Below are 18,753 nucleotides of genomic sequence, written 5' to 3' on the forward strand. Positions count from 1 at the left end.
GTCTGCTGGGAAAAACTGCTGCCTGAGGACAAAGCCCATGTGCTTCAACTGGCAAAGCCAAAGGGGTGGTGCTGGAGCCCTGTAGAGAGTACATCTCATCTCCACGTGTTGAGATCCTATATGCAGAGTTCTGGGACCTGTTTGCCTGACTGGTTTTTGGTCTTGTTTTAGCCCCATCCCTTCTATGTCCCTGTCCCTCCCTTTGGAATGGGAATGTTTACACTGTGCCATTTTACATAGATATATGTAACTTTTGATTTTCACAGGAGCTCACAGCCAACAGTGTGCCTTGAATCTCAGGTGAGACTGGAGTTGGGCCTTTGGTCAACGCTAGAGTTGTTAAGACTATGGGACTCTTGCCTTTTGCACTGTGGGATGGACATGAGCTTTTGGGGGCCAGGGTGGAATTAGTTATGATTGGGTTATGAGGTGTCCCTTAGAAGCTCCTTCGTTAAGCAGGAATGTTCAGAAATGAAAGGATTGGATTTTGAGAGCTGTAAGCTAATCATTTCATCCTAGTTTGAACGGACTGACCGGGTGATACCGTAGGTAGATGGGGTGTGACTGGAGGAGGGAGGCCCCTGGAGGTATCTCTGGAAGGGTTCATCTTCCCTTCCTCTTCCTCTCTGCTTCCTGACCACTATGGAGTGAGCAGCACTTTTCCACCACACCCTTCTGCCATCATGTTCTGCCTTGCTTTGAGCCCAGAGCAATGGACTCAGCCAACCAGGGACTGAACTTCTGGAACAGTGGGCCAAAATAAACTTTTGCTCCTCTAAGATATCTTTGTTGGGTATTTTGGTCACAGCAATGAAAAGATAACTAACAAAACTGATATGCAATCTGACCATATGATTTGATAAAAATGTTTTTCTTTCCTCTAGCCAAAAATAAGACAAAGGCTCATCCTGAACAGAAATTTATAAAGAGGACAAATTCAGCAAGTCTTTTGGGTTTATGAGAGCCCAGTGAATTATTAAGAAGATTCATCTTTGTGTGGCTCAGGAGGGGCTTACATGTTCAGAGCAGTACTTGGGATAGGTCAGTGCAATGGCTTTCTTTTATTAAGTGGGAAAAAGACTATTAGGAACTTAAGTACATTGTCAGATAAATCAATTTTAGGAAAGAGTCCTTAGGGAAGTTGAAGTTGTGGAAATTGATTCTTTGAAAATGATCTAATTCTACATAATTTGCTCCGAGAATATCATGTACTCCCTCAGTGTACCCTCAATTTGAGGACCTGGGCATTATTCCACCATACTACCTTGAGCCCAAGGGACTTTCTAAAAGTGGGAGTTTTTGATACACCAGGGAAGTGTTTGGACGCCTTCCTTTGGCCCTCAAAATAGATTACTTCCTCTGGTTCACTCAAAATGATTTCTTTGAATATTTCTAACAGAACTGAGGCTTGGTTCTAGATCAAGGGTTCCCCAAAGATAAAAGAATAATCACCATGAATCTATCACAAAAAGTTAAAAAACAACAACAACAACAACAAAAAAACCAAGCTGGTGTCCCACGTTTGCAGTAACTGTATTTCAACCTCATGTGCCGTTCTGCCGCAGGCTGACTCCTCAGAGGATCCAGGACACAGTCTGCTTCTCCTGCCACTCTTCACATCAGCAATGCTTCACGTTGTCCTTCTAGAGTTTGAGGAATTAGGAAAATGTTGCCATAGCTCCGCCTGATGTCAGGGTTGGTTATCCTGGAAGGTAAGGTTTCAGGGTTTTCTTCTTCCTTCCCTCCCTCCTTTGTCTGTCTTTCTTGGGAATGTAATAATGATCAAAGTAGACCTGATTCCTGGCTTCTTATTTATAGTTAAAAAGAAGATAAAATATAAAGGTATTGCTTGAGTTATAACTTCTCTGATATTCTTTTTCCTTCTGAAAATATTATTATGATTATTGGAGCTATTACTACCATCAGTTTAGTATCAACATGATTGAAATGGGAAAAATCAAAAACCATGAAAGTTTTAGGAATAGTGGTTAAACATTGGTTCTAGAAAACTACTGATAAACTTTAAAGTGAATATAATAGAGTTAAGTTCAATTCAATCCATTCAATCCACATATCAAGCTAAAAAATGTATATAATCTATAAACATTAAGAAGTCTTAAAACATCATGGTATTGGCACCAAAACAGACTGGTAGACCAATGATACAGAATAGAGGACACAGAGACAAACCCACAAAATTACAATTATGTTATATTAGACAAAGGTGCCAAAAACATATGCACTGGAGAAAAGATAGCATCTTCAACAAATGGTGCCGGGAAAAAAGGAAATCTATATGGAACAAAATGAAATTAAACCCCTCTCACCGTGCACAAAACTCAACTCAAAATAGATCAAGAATTTAGGAATTAAACCAGAGACTCTATGTCTAATAGAAGAAAAAGTAGGCCCTAATCTCCATTATGTGGGATTAGGCCCCAACTTCCTTAATAAGACTCCTATAGAACAAGAATTAAAACCAAGAATCAATAAATGGGATGGAATCAAACTAAAAATTCCTTCTCAGCAAAAGAAACAATCTTTGAGGTAAACAGAGAGCCTACATCCTGGAAGCAAATTTTTACCCCTCACACATCAGATAGGCACTAATCTCCAGGGTATATAAAGAACTCAAAAAGCTAAGCACCAAAAAAACAAAAAACCCAATCAACAAATGGGGCAAGGACCTGAACAGACACTTCTCAGAAGAGGATATACAATTAATCAACAAATATATGAAAAAATGCTCATCATCTCTAGCAACTAGAGAAATGCAAATCAAAACTACTCTAAGATATCATCTCACTCCAGTCAGAATGGCAGCTATTATGAAGACAAACAACAATAAGTGTTGGCGAGGATGTGGGGGAAAAGGTACACCCATACGTTACTTGTGGGACTGCAAATTGGTGCAGCCAATATGGAAGGCAGTATGGAGATTCCTTGGAAATCTGGGAATGGAACCACCATTTGACCCAGCTATTCCTCTCCTCTGTTTATACCCAAAGGACTTAAAAACAGCATACTGCAGGGACACAGCCACATCAATGTTTATAGCAGATAAATTCACAATAGCTAAACTGTGGAGCCAACCTACATGCCCTTCAGTGGATGAATGGATAAAAAAATGTAGCATGTATACACAATAGAATTTTACTCAGCAATAAAAGAGAATAAAATCATGGCATTTGCAGGTAAATGGATGGCGTTGGAGAAAATAATGCTAAATGAAGTTAGCCAATCCCAAAAAGCCAAATGCCAAATGTTTTCTCTGATATAAGGAGGCTGATTTATAGTGGGGTAGGGAGGGGGAGCATGGGAGGAATAGATGAATTCTAGATAGGGAAGGGGGTGGGAGGGGAACGGAGGGGGGCAGGGGATTAGCAAGGGCAGTGGAATGTGATGGACATCATTATCCAAAGTACATGTATGAAGACCTGAATTAGGTGTCAAAATACTTTATATACAAACAGTTATGAAAAATTGTGGCATATATGTGTAAAAAGAATCGTAATGCATTCCGCTGTCATTTATTTTTTTAAATCAATAAAAAAAGAAGTCTTGACAGCAAAATTTTATTTATTATCCAACAACATGAATGTGAGACCCCCCCCCCTTCCCCAGGCTTTCTAGAAACCTATGGTACAATTTTCAAAATAGCAAAACAAATATGGTTTATCAAAGTGTAGAACAAAAATAAAGCAGTCTGGAGGCCGTGACAATTTGGTGGTCTGAGAAGTTGCCTGCTTCTCTAGGAGCTCTCCTATGGCCCGCCACGCCAGCGGTGTTATTGCCTTCGGGGTGGGCAGATTCTAGAGCTACTTACTGCTTCCACAGGGGCAGTCAGGGAATCTGCTGGCACAAATTTACCTAGGAGGAAAACTGATTTAGAGTGTGAAAGACCATTTCTTTCAGTGGGACATAAGTTACCGTTCAAGTCATTGTAAAGATAAAAGTTATCAAACATTTCCAAGGGCAGATTCTTACAGGTGACTAGAAACATGGCTTCTGAAATGCAGGGTTGATCCAACCTTGGAAGTGTGTGGCAGTGGGAAAAGGGGTCACCGAGGTCTCAGCCTAGGAGTGCCACAGGAAGGCACATTCTCCTGTCTGCTCAGGAACTGAGGAAGCGGGATGAGGCAGAAGTAGTGGGAAAACATACCGAGTCCAACAGTTCACTGAAAACACGGGGCTTTTAGAGTCTTGGGGGTCTGCTTCCTGGAATTCATGGTCCCTTAGTGGTTCGAGTCACTGAAGCAACATTTCTCCAACATGGAGGGCAGAAAAACATGCCTCTCTAACGGCCCTCAGACAACCATGGTGCGGAATGGCCTTGTCTCTGTTAAAATGTTGAAGTAAATTAATTTCACAAGATTTTAAATCTATTAATAACTTAGTGGAGAAATGCCTTTCAGTACTTGGAGTTGACGTGCCCAGTGCTTAGTCCTGGTCACACTAATGTTTACTGAGAGCTCCGTGTACACAGGGCACTGTGACAAACACTCTTCATTTGTTTTCACAACACTGTGAGCTAACTGCAATCTATTTTGGGGGTGGAGAGAGTGGAAATTGAACCCAGGGACACTTTGTCTCTAAGTTTCATCCCAATCCCTTTTTAATTTTTTGAGACAGGGTCTTGCTAAATTGCCGAGACTGTCCTTGAATCTGCGAACCTCCTGCCTCAGCCTCCCAAGCCGCTGGGATTACAGGTATGTGCGACTGTACTCAGCCAAGGATAAGTGCAATTGTGTAGATAAACTGTAACTTAGTGAAAAGAGCCAGGATCCAACTCATACAGTCTCTTAACAAATAAGATGTCCATAGAGAGCAGCAGTTACTAAATTTATCATCCTAAATTCCTACAGGGAACTGATAAAAGCTATATTTTCTCCCAAAAAGAACCTATAAGTATATAAAATTTAGGATTTCACGAAACTTCTTTCCTCAAAGTCATCCATTGATTCATTAGAAGTCTCACCTTGAGAGCATTCAATACAAAGATCTTAACATTAAACATTACAGCACCATGATCATGTTTGTGGTACTGAAGTTCTAAGGCATCTTAAATACCCTAGAAAGGTACTTAATTTTGTGGACTTGCAACATAGTCTGGAAAAAATGAAAAACAATGCCACATCCTGGTTTTTAGACTCCACTAGAGCTAAAATGTGCCACATATTGTTAGGAACTGTTTTATTAACCAAATCGTTAGTAATGGGCCAAGGGAAAAACGGAATCATTGGGAAGAATCCACAAAATAGGCAAAGAGTAAAAAGTCAGAGGTGATTCCTCCTCATCAACCTGTGGCGTACTTCCTTCACACCACCGAGGCCTAGATGCCGTTACTTCTGAATAGTCCTGTATCAACAGCTGGCAATACTGACTTGAACAGATGTAAAATTCCTAAACAATTCTGACCAAATGCTCTGTTTAGTTTCTTTTTACTATTTAGTTCTGAGAAAAATGCTTCAGCAGGAGTGATCTTGTTCTCCAGCAAGTTCGCCCCCAGAGGACACATCACACACCTCTAATGCAGGGATTAGAGGTGGCGCTGCCATTACTGCCGTGATGCCCATCGTGCGGGCAGTTTATCTTAGCCTCAGAATGATCTACTCTGGACTTACGATAGTTAGGAACTGTGGCCGTCTGAGTCAGTGTTCATGCTTCCACGTTTCACACTGTTACACAACCATCTGGGGCTGGGATGTGGCTCAGTGATGGAGAACAAGCCTGGCTTGCGCAAGGCCCTGGGGTCGATCCCCAGCACCCCAAGGACAATAACAAGCCACTCTGGTTAAGGGGAAGAGCTGGGCTCTGGGGCAGTGCACTGAGGTTCAAATCCACTGGCTGCCTGACCACTGTCTGCCTGACTACTGTCTGTTACAAGGGTAGCTTTCAGGTTTCTCATGGTCCAGGCAAGATCTGCTCACTAACTTGCCATGTGATTTCACTACCTGGCTCAGGTTAGTCAGACATTTACATAGATACCTGCAATTTGCTTGCCTCGTTTACATTTCAAGAGAGTCTATCACAGACTTTTAGGTGGAAGAACAAAACACCTAAGCAACGGCGTTTTCATCTTTAACCATACATGACTCTTTTGGCTGCTGCCATGCTGCATCTACTTACTAACAACCCGGTAACTAACGCTGATTTACTAATAATCTGGGCAATGCCAGATCAAGGTAATGATGAGTTAGTTATTGAGACAGATAACTATTAACGAATTTAAGAGAATTGACATCTCTATATTACCACAAGATGGAGCAAGAATTCTTCAAAACACACACACACACACACACACACACGTCAGAAGTCTATAGCGCTGACTTGATCTATTCTGCCATCTAGTGGTGATATGATTAAATCAGTCTCCTAGGCAAGAATAAAATAAGCAATTTCATAAAACTAGTTGCAGTGGTAATAACACGAAGAAAAAAGGCAGGAAGTCCAAGAGAATGCTAGAGTGGAGTCCCCAGCTGGCAACACAAGCCTGAAAATAAAATTTCTTTAAAAATTATAATGTGGGCTGGGGCTGTGGCTCAGTGGTAGAGCGCTTGCCTAACATGTGCGAGGCCCTGGGTTCGATCCTCAGAACCACATAAAAATAAATCAATAAATAAAGATATGGTGTCCAACTACAATTAAATATATTTTTAAAAAATAAAAAATAAAAGCTATAATGTTTATTTTAAAACATAACTTTCTTTCTAATTGATTTTAGTATAAAAAATTTCAAAGATGGCTTCAACTCTGTTTCCTTAAAAGAACAAGAAGTTTTGTTCAACATTTTAATGTTGCTTTTTTTATTCAATAACATTGAAAATTGTGCAAAATCATAAGGAAGCATGTAAGGTGTCTAGGGATTAAATCAATTTGGGGTAGGGTCATTTAGATGTATAGTCAGTGATTTTTTTTTCATTGAAAAACAATGCTTTTATTTGTTTGAATTTTACATTTGGAAATTCTTTAAGAACCATAATTTAAATTTTACCAAAAAAAATGTACACACCATGTCAAACATACATAAAATTAGAAAGCAAAGAGTTAATATTCTTGTAAGTAAAAAACAAAAAAAGAGGTAATCATTCCCAAAGGAAAACAAAGGACGTGATAAAGAAACCCACAAATAATAGACAAGAAAAATTATCAATTGGTAATCTGATCAAAATATTAAAAATGAGATTAAGATGTTTTTGCTTCTCAGTTTAACAAACAGAAAGATAACCTTTGTTGATAACGACAGCAGGAAGCAGATGCTGTTGACAGAAGGGTACTGTGCAGCCTTCCCGGGGTTCAACCTTGAACTGGGACACATCTCAACTTAAGACTTTCAACCTCTAGGAGTTTGTTCTTGGCAATTACTCCACGTTTATACAGAGTGATCTCTAAGGATATTATAAACTGTTTTTATGACAGCCACAAAATAGCCACATCCAAAGTTCAACAACAGGCATTAGCTGAACCAAACCATGGAGCGTTCTGATGCGGAATGCCATGTGGCTGGTAGAAGTGCTGATAACATCAGAGAAAGTTCCACTCCACTAAATGAAAACGCTGCTACAACTCCACATGTATAGTATGATACCAATTTTTTCCTTTTTAAAAAAGGTACTTTATTTTCTCCTTTGTGCTTTTCTAAAGTTCCCAATATACATGCAAAACTTTTATAATCAAAGTAATATGGTAAAATTACTAATTAACACACATTACAAAACTCCACTGTATTTCCATATAAAATACACAATTTTCTGATTAAATTTATACTTGCATATTTAGTTAAATAGAAATAATCTTAGGTTAAATACAGCTTTCACATGTATTAGTTCGACACTAAAAGTATTTCTGAAAATAATTTTAGAACACTTAGAAACTAATAGGCATGGTTTGGGAATTTCTCAGTGAAAATCCAAAACTATATACCCACTTAACAAAACATGTAAGGACTGAATATTCTAGTGTACTGCTTGTTCTGCATCCTTTGGACAACATCTCCAATCAAAGTTTACTTTCTGAAAATTCAAATTTGACTATTTCCTCATACTAAAGCATCAAAATTACCCCCTAAACTATAAATATTATAAAACTGCAGATTATCATTTATGCATGGGAAATAAGCTAATAAAAATCTATTTGCTGATGAATAGCCCATTCCCCAGAGAAAATCACACATATTTTAGTATTGCACCTTATAAGAACAGGACATCCAGTCTAGTTAAATTCCGGAGCTAGAACTACCTCTGTGGTGCTGCCGCTGAACTGGAAGTCTCCTGTCAATCAACCGCCCACTGCACCGCTACCACCAATGCTGCTGCCTCAGATTCCGCTGCTGCCAGCCTGAGGTCGCCTGGAGGTCTTCTTTTTGGGTGCTGCTGCTGCAGAAGAAACTGCTACTCTGGATGCAACTGAAGCCCACGCTGCTGCTGACCCCTGGAGATCGCCTGGTGACGCTGCCCCCACAGCTGCAGCGGCTGCTCCTGCTGACCCGCTGCCTGCTGCCAACAGCCACCACCACTACCGCTGCTACCACGGCCGAGAGCACTGCTGCGGGGGAGGCTCCAAGTTTGGTTGTATGTGGCTGCACCTATTTTGGGACACCAACCAGGGCCTGGGGCCCGGGTGCCAGCAGGTTTACCACCATAAAAGTCCCCAGGTGGAACCTGCTGATCTGGTATGGGGGTGCCTGCGGTTCTGAGGAGCCTGGGGTCTTCCTGCTGAGAGTGCTGGTGGCCCTTGTCTTGCTGCTGCATCTCAGAGTGGCTCCTCTGCATGAGTGTATCCTGGTGGTCTCTCTGCAAGCAGGAGCAGCACTGAGGTCTTGGGCCTGCAGGTGGCCGAGCCTGAGGTATCTGAAGCCCAGATGGGTGGGATAGAGGCTGGGTTTGCGAGGGCTGATCTGGGTTTGGTGATCCCAAGGGATGTCAGAGACAGGGCTGAGAAACTGTTGAACACTGAGACAGACTTTCCAGCAAGATTTATTTATTTTTTGATTCACTAATCTCTCTACCATATTTGGAACAGTATGATTTTTATACATCAGTATGTGGAGGACAATGATATATGAATGGTGTTTTACATTTTTGTTACATTCTTATGTCTTTACTTTTTTCTCCTTGTTCGTATTCCTCCTCTCATCTACTGTCTTGGATTTTCTTTCCAATTTTTCTCCAACCCACAGCCAATCTCTGTTGGCTCCTCTTCCACTCTTCCTGTGAATTTCTACTTCTAGATTCTCTCTTCCTCCTTCATGAATATCACATACTACATACCTCTGTTCTCTCATCCACCATTTGAAATTGTAAATCATTTTAACAAATATTCTATTTGTACTATAAATAGTTATTGAAGTCAACATTTTGGTTCAGTATGAGAAAGCAGTAGACGCCTTAGTGGGAGCTATTAGGTTTAAGACTATATATTGTGTGCACTGGGTGCTGTTGCGATTGGTCTCACCAGTAGAGGAGAAGTGCTGAAAATCTTCGGGGACACTATAGGTCTACAGGGTAGAATTTATCCTGACTTAGATCCGTACTGCTAGATGGGAAAACACACTAACAACACAAAAAAACAAGGGAATAAAGCACCCCAAACAAACCAAGATGCTTCAACAACAGTAGCCACTGATAACACAGTAGGAGAAATGTCCTAGAAGGAGTTCAGAATGTATACAGTTAAATTGAAGTGTGAAGTGAAGGATAGTATTAAAGGAATGAAATCAAAGAAAAAATACAGGAAGTGAAAGACCACTTCAATAAAAAGTTAGAGATCATAAAAAAAATAAGCAGAAATCCTCAAAATGAAGGAATCAGTAAACCAAATTATAAATTTAATAGAAAGCATCACCAACAGACTAGACCACTTGGAAGACAGAACCTCAGACAATGAAGACAAAATATATAATCTTGAAAGTAGAGTTGACCATGCAGAGAAGATGGTAAGAAATCATGAACAGAACATCCAAGAATTATGGGATAACATGGAAAAACCAAATTTAAGAGTTATCAGAACAGATGAAGTAATGGCAGAAAATTACCCACATCTATAGAATGGAAAATCAAATACAAGAGGCTTACAGGACCCCAAATGTACAAAATTACAGCAGACCCACACCAAGACACATGATGATGAGAATGACTGACACAGAGAATAAAGATAAAATCTTAAAGGCTCTGAGAGAAAAAAATCAAATTACGTATGGGGGAAACCAATTCAGATCTCAACTGATTTCCCAACCCAGACCCTCAAAAGTAGGAGGTCCTGAATAATATATTTCAAGCTCTGAAAGAAAACAAATGCCATCCAAGAATTTTATATACAGCAAAATTAAGTTTCAGATTTGAAGATGAAATTAAAACATTCCATGATAAACAAAAATTAAAGGAATTTACAACTACAAAGCCTACACTTCAGAGCATTCCCACAAAATATTCCATGATGAAGTAAAAAAAAAAAAAAGTGAAAACCAGCAAAGGGAGGATCTACACTAAAGGGACATGCAATCAAATGAGAAACTAGGACAAATAAAAAACCAGAAATAAATCAAAATGACAGGGAATACCGTCATTATTATTGATATCTCAATAATAACCTTGAATGTTAATGGCCTAAATCAATCAATCAAAAGACACAGATTGTCAGATTGGATTAAAAAGCAAGGCCCAACAATATGCTGTCTTCAGGAGACTCACCTCATGGGCAAAGACATCACAGGCTGAAGGTAAAAGGAGGGGAAAACTTATCACTCATAGGGATTGCGTAAACAAGCAGGGGTTTCCATCCTCATCTCAGATAAAGTAGACTTCAAACCAAAGTTAATCAGAAGAGACAAAGAAGGACATTTCATACTTCTTAAAAGAAATATATATAAGCAGGACATAACAGATATGTACAATGGAGCATCTACATACATCAAACAAACCCTTCTCGATTTCAAGAGTCAAACAGACCATAATACAATAATACTGGGTGACTTTAACACACCTCTCTCACTATGGAAAGATCTCCCATTCTCTGGAATAAACAGAATTAATATTGTCAAAATGGCCATACTACCAAAAGCGTTATACAGATTTAATGCAATGCCTATTAAAATCCCAATTTGTCTCTGGACACAGAGACAAACCCACATAAATACAGTAGAAGACAGGAAATAATTAAAATCAGAGCAGAAATTAATAAAATTGAAACAAATGAAACAATTGAAGAAACTGACAAAACAAAAAGTTGGTTCTTTGAAAAAATAAATAAAATAGATAAACCCCTGGCCATGCTAACAAAGAGAAAAAGAAAACTCAAAAATTACTTGTTGAGAGCCACAGCCGAAGGGGCCCCAGCAAACTTCCAGCTGCCAGCAAACTTCCAGCTGCCGGCTGATGATTGGCTCACAGCGGCCCCAGCAACATCTAGCTGATTGGCTCCTCTGCGGTGATGCTCATTGGGCTGTTTCCCTGCCCTTTCAGACCACGGAGCTGCTCATTGGGGGACTTTTTTGGCTCCGCCCACGTGACCCAGCCAATCGGCCTCAAGAGCAGGAGGATTGTGGCAGGTGGGGAGAAGCTTGTGTGGGAGAGAGAGGCTTGTGGGAAGCCGGTGGTGGCAGTTGAGGCTCTGAGGGTTTTTCCTGAGAGGCTGTTTTGTTTGGCGTGTGTGGTTCTAAAAATAAAGTTAGTTTCTTTTGACAAGTGGCTCCTGATTGTGCCCAGCCAGACTGCGGCAATTACTAAAATACAGGATGAAGAAGGAAATATCACAAGGGACACATCTGAAATACAGAAGGTAATTAGATACTATTTCGAAAATTTATACTCTAATACAATAGAAAATATCAAAGACATTGTGACAAATTTCTAGAGACGTATGACCCACCCAAACTGAATGAGGAGGTCATACATGATTTCAACAGATCAATTTCAAATAATGAAGTAGAAAATGCCATCAAAAGCCTACCAACCAAGAAAAACCCAAGACCAGATAAATTCTCAGCCAAGTTCTACAAGACTTTCAAAGGAAAATTAACACCAATACTCCTCAAAGTAGTCCATGAAATAGAAAAGGAGGGAACCCTTCCAAATTCATTCTATGAGGGTAATATCACCGATACCAAAACCAGCAAAGACACATCAAGGAAAGAAAACTTCACAAATCAAGGATGAAATTTAAAAAAATCTTATCTCTGATAAACATTGATGCAAAAATTCTCAATAAAATTCTGGAAAATCACATACAAAAACATATTAAAAAGATAGTGCACCACGATCAAGTGGGATTCATCCCAGGAATGCAGGGTTGGTTCAACATATGGAAATCAATAAACGTAATTCATCATATTAATGGACTTAAAAACAAGAATCACATGATCATCTCAATAGATGCAGAAAAAGCATTTGACAAAGTACAGCACACCTTCATGTTCAAAACACTAGGAAAACTAGGGATAAGTGGAACATTCCTCAACATGGCAAAAGCTATATATGCTAAACCCAAGGCCAGGATCATTCTAAATGGAGAAAAATCGAAAGCATTCCCTCTAAAAACTGGAACAAGACAAGGATGTCCTCTTTCACCACTTCTATTCAACATCATCCTTGAAACTCTAGACAGAGCAATTAGACATTAAAGAGATTCAAATAGGTAAAGAAGCACTCAAGCTACCACTATTTGCTGATAACATGATTCTATATCTAGAAGATCCAAAAAATTCCAGAGTAACAGGATATAAAATCAATACCCATAAATCAAATGCATTTCTATATATCAGCAATGAATCCACTGAAAGAGAAATTAGAAAAACTACTCCATTCACAATAGCCTCAAATAAATAAATAAACAAATAAATAAACAAAACACTTATGAGCATAAAACAAAATAGAACGAAAACCTGGGAATTAATCTAACAAAAGAGGTGAAAGACCTCTATAATGAAAACTACAGAACACTAAAGAAAGAAATTGAAGAAAACCTCAGAAGATGGAAAGATCTCCCATGCTCCTGAATAAACAGAATTAATATTGTCAAAATGGCCATACTACCAAAAGCATTATACAGATTTAATGCAATTCCTATTAAAATCCCAATGACATTCTTCATAGAAATAGAAAAAGCAATCATGAAATTTATTTGTAAAAATAAGAGACCCAGAATAGCTAAAGCAATCCTTAGTAAGAAAAGTGAAGCAGACCTTACACTGTACTACAGAGCTATTAGTAACAAAAACAGCATGGTATTGGCTCCAAAATAGATTTGTAGATCAATGGTACAGAACAGAGGACACAGAGACAAACCCACATAAATACAGTTATCTCTTACTAGACGAGGGTGCCAAAAACATTCACTGGAGAAAAGATAGCCTCTTCTACAAATGGTGCTGGCAAAACTAGAAATCCATATTTAGCAAAATCTCTCACACTGCATAAAAATCAACTCAAAGTGGATCAAAGACTTAGACACTGCACCTAATCAAATTATTACAGACATTATTACTGTATGTATATATGTGACTATATGACCAGTATGATTCTGTAACATGTACACTCAGAAATTATATCCCATCTATGATAAAAAATAAAAAGAAAATAATAAATTCAGTGTACTGAAATTTGCAGCTTCTGCCAATACAGCATTTTGAATCATGCTGTGCTCAGTAAAAATGATATAATAAGTCCATAACCAAAACTCATTCATGAAATATAATGGTCTTCTACTAGCAGAACTGGATTATTATAGCTTTCCAAATGTATTCTAAATAAAAATAATTTAAAAATCAATTCAAATAATTCAGAATAAGTGCTTTATTTTTCAATCCCACAAAACTGAAACTATCATTTACATAAGTTACAATAGCAATAATAATTAGAAACCAATTTGTAATAACTCTTGAAAACACTTATGAGCATAAAACAAAATAGAACGAAACAAAAAGAAAAAGACTAAATACTCTTTAAATTGATGATAATCTGACTGCTGTGAAATGCCCACTTTGCAGATGTATAAACAGCATGTGCATTCAAAACAGAGGTTTAATTTATTTAAGACAATATTCCAACTAATCCCAATGCAGTTTTCAATTACATGTGCAAATTTATACGGAATCAAAAAATAAATCTCTCCTAATATATAACCAGCTTATTCCACACCAACACAACAACTGTGAAAACCACGAGGTCTGACTAAGGGGGAGAAAAATGAAACCCAGCATCAAAAGTGCATAGACTTCAATGTAACTACAATCTTGCCATTTACTTCCACTTCTATTTAAAAAAATTTTTAAAAAGCTTCCTTTAAACTATACATCTAAAAGAAAAATGTATCTTTCATATACTTTTTCTGAATTTAAAAAACATATACGTAATCTTCCTTTGGTTTTGATAAGTTCAAATATGAATTGGTAGTGGGGCAACTGGATTTTTTAAGAGAGCTCTACAGAAGAGATGAATACAACATACTATATCTTCTTTAAGAAGTAAGAGCTGAAATGTTAAGCATTCCTTGTATTGCTTTTTAATATATTAAGGAATGCTGTTCTTGTAAACAATGGCTTTAAAGAAATACTGAGACCAAAATGCATTACTAGCAGATGTCTACAAAAGGTCACCAAAACTATCCTGGTTTGTGAAAACAGGGAAAACGTTTTTGGAATTTAGCCTGCTAGAAAAGATGCTACCTTATTTCTTCCTTTCTACTTTTTCAGATTATCACAATTAAACATCAGAAGATTTTTCCCAAATAAATACTGATGTAATGTTGATTTCAAGGACACACAACTTTCATAAGAGTCTACTTCTCAGGCACTTCGCCATTCATTGAGATGGAAGCAGCACGGCTCTGGTGCGAGTCGCTGAACTCCTGTGGAGAATTCCCTCTGGGAGAGTTGGCGGGCACCAGGAGCTGACTGGTGGATGTAAGCACAGCAGCATTTAGTGGCTTTGGAGAATGAGACGGGGGTCTGTGCCGGTTGCTCTCCTCACCAGAAGTGGACAAGTATCTTTTTCTTCCAAATTCCTCACCAATAGGGGGCTGCAGATCATGAAAGACAACAGAGTTGACAGTTTGACTGTTTTTCTTCCTTCAAAATCTACGACCAGACTTTTTCAATGAGGTTGAAAATAATTTTGGTTCTTCAACAGATTTTGTTAGTTTAATGAAACATTAACAGCAACTTAAGATCTTAAACTTGAATTTCCTAATGACAACTAACTACCGCATCTGCTCATTCTTTCACTCCACATACGCTTATGAAACCTCTCTCGTGTTCTGAGGCCCAAGCTACATACTAGGGCGTGTCACGGTTTGGATCTGACGTGTCCCTCAGAAGCTCCTGTGTTAAGGCAGGAATGTTTGGAGGTAAAATGGTTGGACTGTGAGTCCATCCCAGTCTGAATGGGCTGACTGGGTAGTCACCGTAGGCTGGAGGTAGGTCACTGGGGTGTGCCCTGGAAGGATGCATCTTACCTGTGGCCCTTTCCCCTTCTCTGCTCCTTGGCCGCCATGAGCTAAGCAGCTTTCCTCCGCCGACCCTTCCACTATGATGTCCTGCCTCACCTTGGGCCAGAACATGTCCTAAACTTATGGAACAGTGAGCCAAAACAAACTTTTTCTCCAAGTTGTTCTTGTCAGGTATTTTGGTCCCAGTGACACAAAGCAGACTAACAGAGGGCATAAGCATAAGGCTGGGTTCCCTGCCTCCAAGAAAGTGTCTTCTGTAAGGCCATTTTTCCTCTTTATTCAACTTCTGTCAACTGTGAAGCATTTATGACTCTAGTCCCTTTATCAACACTAAACACCTATCATAGGCTTGCAATAGTGTTGCAATGTTTAAGTAACAGGTGAACGCAAGCAACTGAGGAAAAAAGAGGCCAAGTCAAAGAGCAGGTTTCAAGTTTTATCTAGAAGTCCTGGATAAGGAAACTGGAAAGCATTAGTGGTGATATCAACTGTAAACATCTCCAAACTCAATACCCAGAAAGCTCCCAAGCCCACTCAGACTGCACGCAGAAGCAGGTGGAGGGCAACAGGCAGTCAGCGTTTAAAATAAGCCAGCTTTGGACGCCTTCTCAGTTACAGACACTTGGGAGTCACTAGGCTAATATTTTTATTTGGAGGCAAGTTAAAATAGTAATCTCCCATCTTGCTCAGTCACTCTAGAAGAATGACTCTTAATTCCAGGGATATGGGCACCTCCAACCCCATTCCTGAGCCACCATATCCAGTTCCACAAAAGTACGAGACAAATAAATTACAACACCAAGCAGTAACGGGCCAGACTTTCCTTTCCTTTCTTCCTTTTAGGTGTTCAGTTTTTCCTTTTCTTTTTTCTTTTTCTTCCTTTGCTTTTATTTTCTTAAATTTATTCCATTACTTTTCAAAATGCTTTCCATTTGTTCTTGAAATCAAACTGATTTCCTGGCTACACATATACATATAACACTCTTGCATTAATCTTACTATGAAGAAACCCTAAATCTATATCAGCACAGTACAAAAATCATATGGAGAAAAGCACATTAAAAAGTGAAAAGTGGTGGGTGTGGTGGTGCACTCCTGTGATCCCACCTACTCTGGGAGCTGAGGCAGGATCCAAAGCTCAGGGACAACCTGGACAATGCAGCCAGACACTGAATCAAAATAAAAGGAGAAGGGCTGGAGATGGAGCTCAGTGGTAGAGCACTTGCTTAGCGTGTGGGTTCAATCTCAAGCACCAAAAAAAAAAAAAAAAAAGTGAAAAGTTTTTGCACTGCTAGTGAGAAATTAGTAGCATATCCAGATGAAAGTCACTAAATCTAGAAAATGTTTAAGGACGTGGTATGTTAAAGTGAACTGACGACTGCCCTGTGTCACAGAAGGTGTTCACATTTGGGAAATCTGAGTGAAGAGCATATGGTGATTTTTTGAGCTCTTCTCATGCTTGTTTCCAAGTCTGATTTCAAAACTGAACAGTTAAATTTTCAAGATAAAAAATTAAGATACAAAAATTATAAAGTCACTGATAAGAGATAGAAATATATGAGTAATAAAAAGAGGAAAAAACTTACATCAATACGGAAGTCTTCTAACTTCTTAAAACTACAGAGGTATTCCTGAAGTTTTGGGTCAATGGACTGCGTCTTGGACTGAGAATATTTCAGATAGGCCCAAAACTTTTCTAGTCCATATAGCTGACCTAATAATAAAGAAGAATTTATACTATAGATTTTATAGAATTTTGAAAGATGATTCATATGAAATGTGATTCAACCAGCAAGAAACCATTTATCTTACAAAATATACTTTATCAATAGATCTTAAGAATATCAATAGATCTTAAGAATAAGATTCATAATGAATTAACAATATTGGCAGCTAACATTTACTGAGCCTTTGCTATGTAACAGATATTATTTAAGTTATTCGGGATAACTTGTTTGTTTTTACCAGATTCCAGAGGCTTTCTTGGTTTCTTTCTGGAAATCCTTAATGATGAGGATATTAAGGATTAAATCCTTAATCCTATATGTCAAACTTAACTTGAATCACACATAGCCCTGTAAGTGCCCTGGTAAGGCAAGTGCGTCTGTTAAGGATGAGAAAACTGAGGCTGGCAGCTTGCCTAGGCTCACGTTGCTGCCAAGTACTGGCACTGGGTCTCGGGTGGAGCCTGGGGCCCAGGCCTGCTCTCTGCCCTACTGTGCCCTGCTGACCTTCTGAGCACGCCTGCTGGCGTTACGTAGGATGTTCACCGCATGGAACATCAGTGAGCAGCCATGTCTATCAAGGGAATATGACAAAGACAGCCCCACGAGGGAGACACTGAGGGTGTCGTTTCCCAGGGCCCTTGGGAAGGACCTGCTTACTGTATGGTACCTGTCATTTATCACGAGCCACATAGTGGCCTGAAGTCCTAGTAGTTTTCCTTAAAGACAAAAGCTACAAGCTCCTCTGTTTTTTGACGGATTCAGACTGATAATTTTCAGACAGAAGATTTGTTTGTTTTTACCAGATTCATAGTCTTTTTTGGTTTCTTCTTGGAAATCCTTAAAAATTTCTTGTCTGAATTTCTTTTCCAGTCCATAACTATAAAACCGGAACAGACATTCTAACCCATACCTATGGAAAGAAAACAAAAGGTTTATAATAAATTTTTTGCTATAAGAATGCAACATATTTTGTGGTCAGTGTGACACATGTGATCCTAAGTGAGACACAGGTCTTTAGTACGCAGACTTTGAACTGAAAGCCAATTAGTGACACTTAGCTGTCTTGCTACTGGTTTCACTGACTCGGCTACAATACACAGTGAGGTGCACTGGGAACCTGCAGAATGAGAAGCGCCCTTGATGGCCAGTGTGGCTTCTCTAGATGGGCACTCTCTCTCTCCTTGGTATTTCTGAAGAATTGCAAAATATTTGGTGACATTAGAAATATTCTAGATTTTCCCAAACTAAGATTTACAATGATGTGTCTGTCCATAGTACTTAATACTCTTGAATATAATCTTCACTCTGAGACCACACTCTTGTGCCCTGGAGCCTAGCTGTGATCGACCCATTCAACTATAATGAAACACATCTAATTAAACGGATCCTCAGAGAGCCTCGCTGCTTTACTTTTAAGTACGAGTGATAGCAGATGTACTAACAAAGGAGCTAAAACCTCTATTTAAGGCAGACAGTGAGTGTCAAGGCTTCTTAGTTCCAGGCAACAGATGGGCAAACTGTGGACTCAGCCTTCAACCAACAGTGATGAGCAGGACCCATGAGTGGACCAGGCCGGGAAGGTGGC

At 39.1% G+C, this 18,753-nt stretch overlaps 1 protein-coding gene and 1 long non-coding RNA gene across 8 annotated transcripts in view; one reads left to right on the top strand and one right to left on the bottom strand.

Moving 5' to 3' along the window:
- The first annotated feature begins 4,569 nt into the window (after nt 1–4,569).
- On the top strand, nt 4,570–16,720 carry LOC124103104 (uncharacterized). The gene is made up of 2 exons (XR_006855095.2): nt 4,570–4,709; nt 14,687–16,720. It is a non-coding gene; the product is annotated as an uncharacterized LOC124103104 (long non-coding RNA).
- Nucleotides 13,773–18,753, bottom strand: part of Larp1b (La ribonucleoprotein 1B) — a 90,869-nt gene continuing 85,888 nt past the window's right edge. For all 7 annotated transcript variants that reach the window (XM_046459599.2, XM_046459597.2, XM_046459598.2 and 4 more), the window contains 3 exons: nt 17,969–18,078; nt 17,028–17,155; nt 13,773–15,012 (listed from right to left, as the gene is read on the bottom strand). In XM_046459599.2, the coding sequence (XP_046315555.1) occupies nt 14,773–15,012; nt 17,028–17,155; nt 17,969–18,078 (478 nt within the window). In that variant the 3' untranslated portion in view covers nt 13,773–14,772. The remainder of the gene's footprint in view (nt 15,013–17,027; nt 17,156–17,968; nt 18,079–18,753) is intronic.

This window comes from Marmota monax, unplaced genomic scaffold, assembly GCF_021218885.2.
Source record: "Marmota monax isolate L192 unplaced genomic scaffold, Marmota_monax_Labrador192_F-V1.1 WCK01_AAM20220418_F8-fsc00039, whole genome shotgun sequence".
NCBI classification, from domain to species: domain Eukaryota; kingdom Metazoa; phylum Chordata; class Mammalia; order Rodentia; family Sciuridae; genus Marmota; species Marmota monax.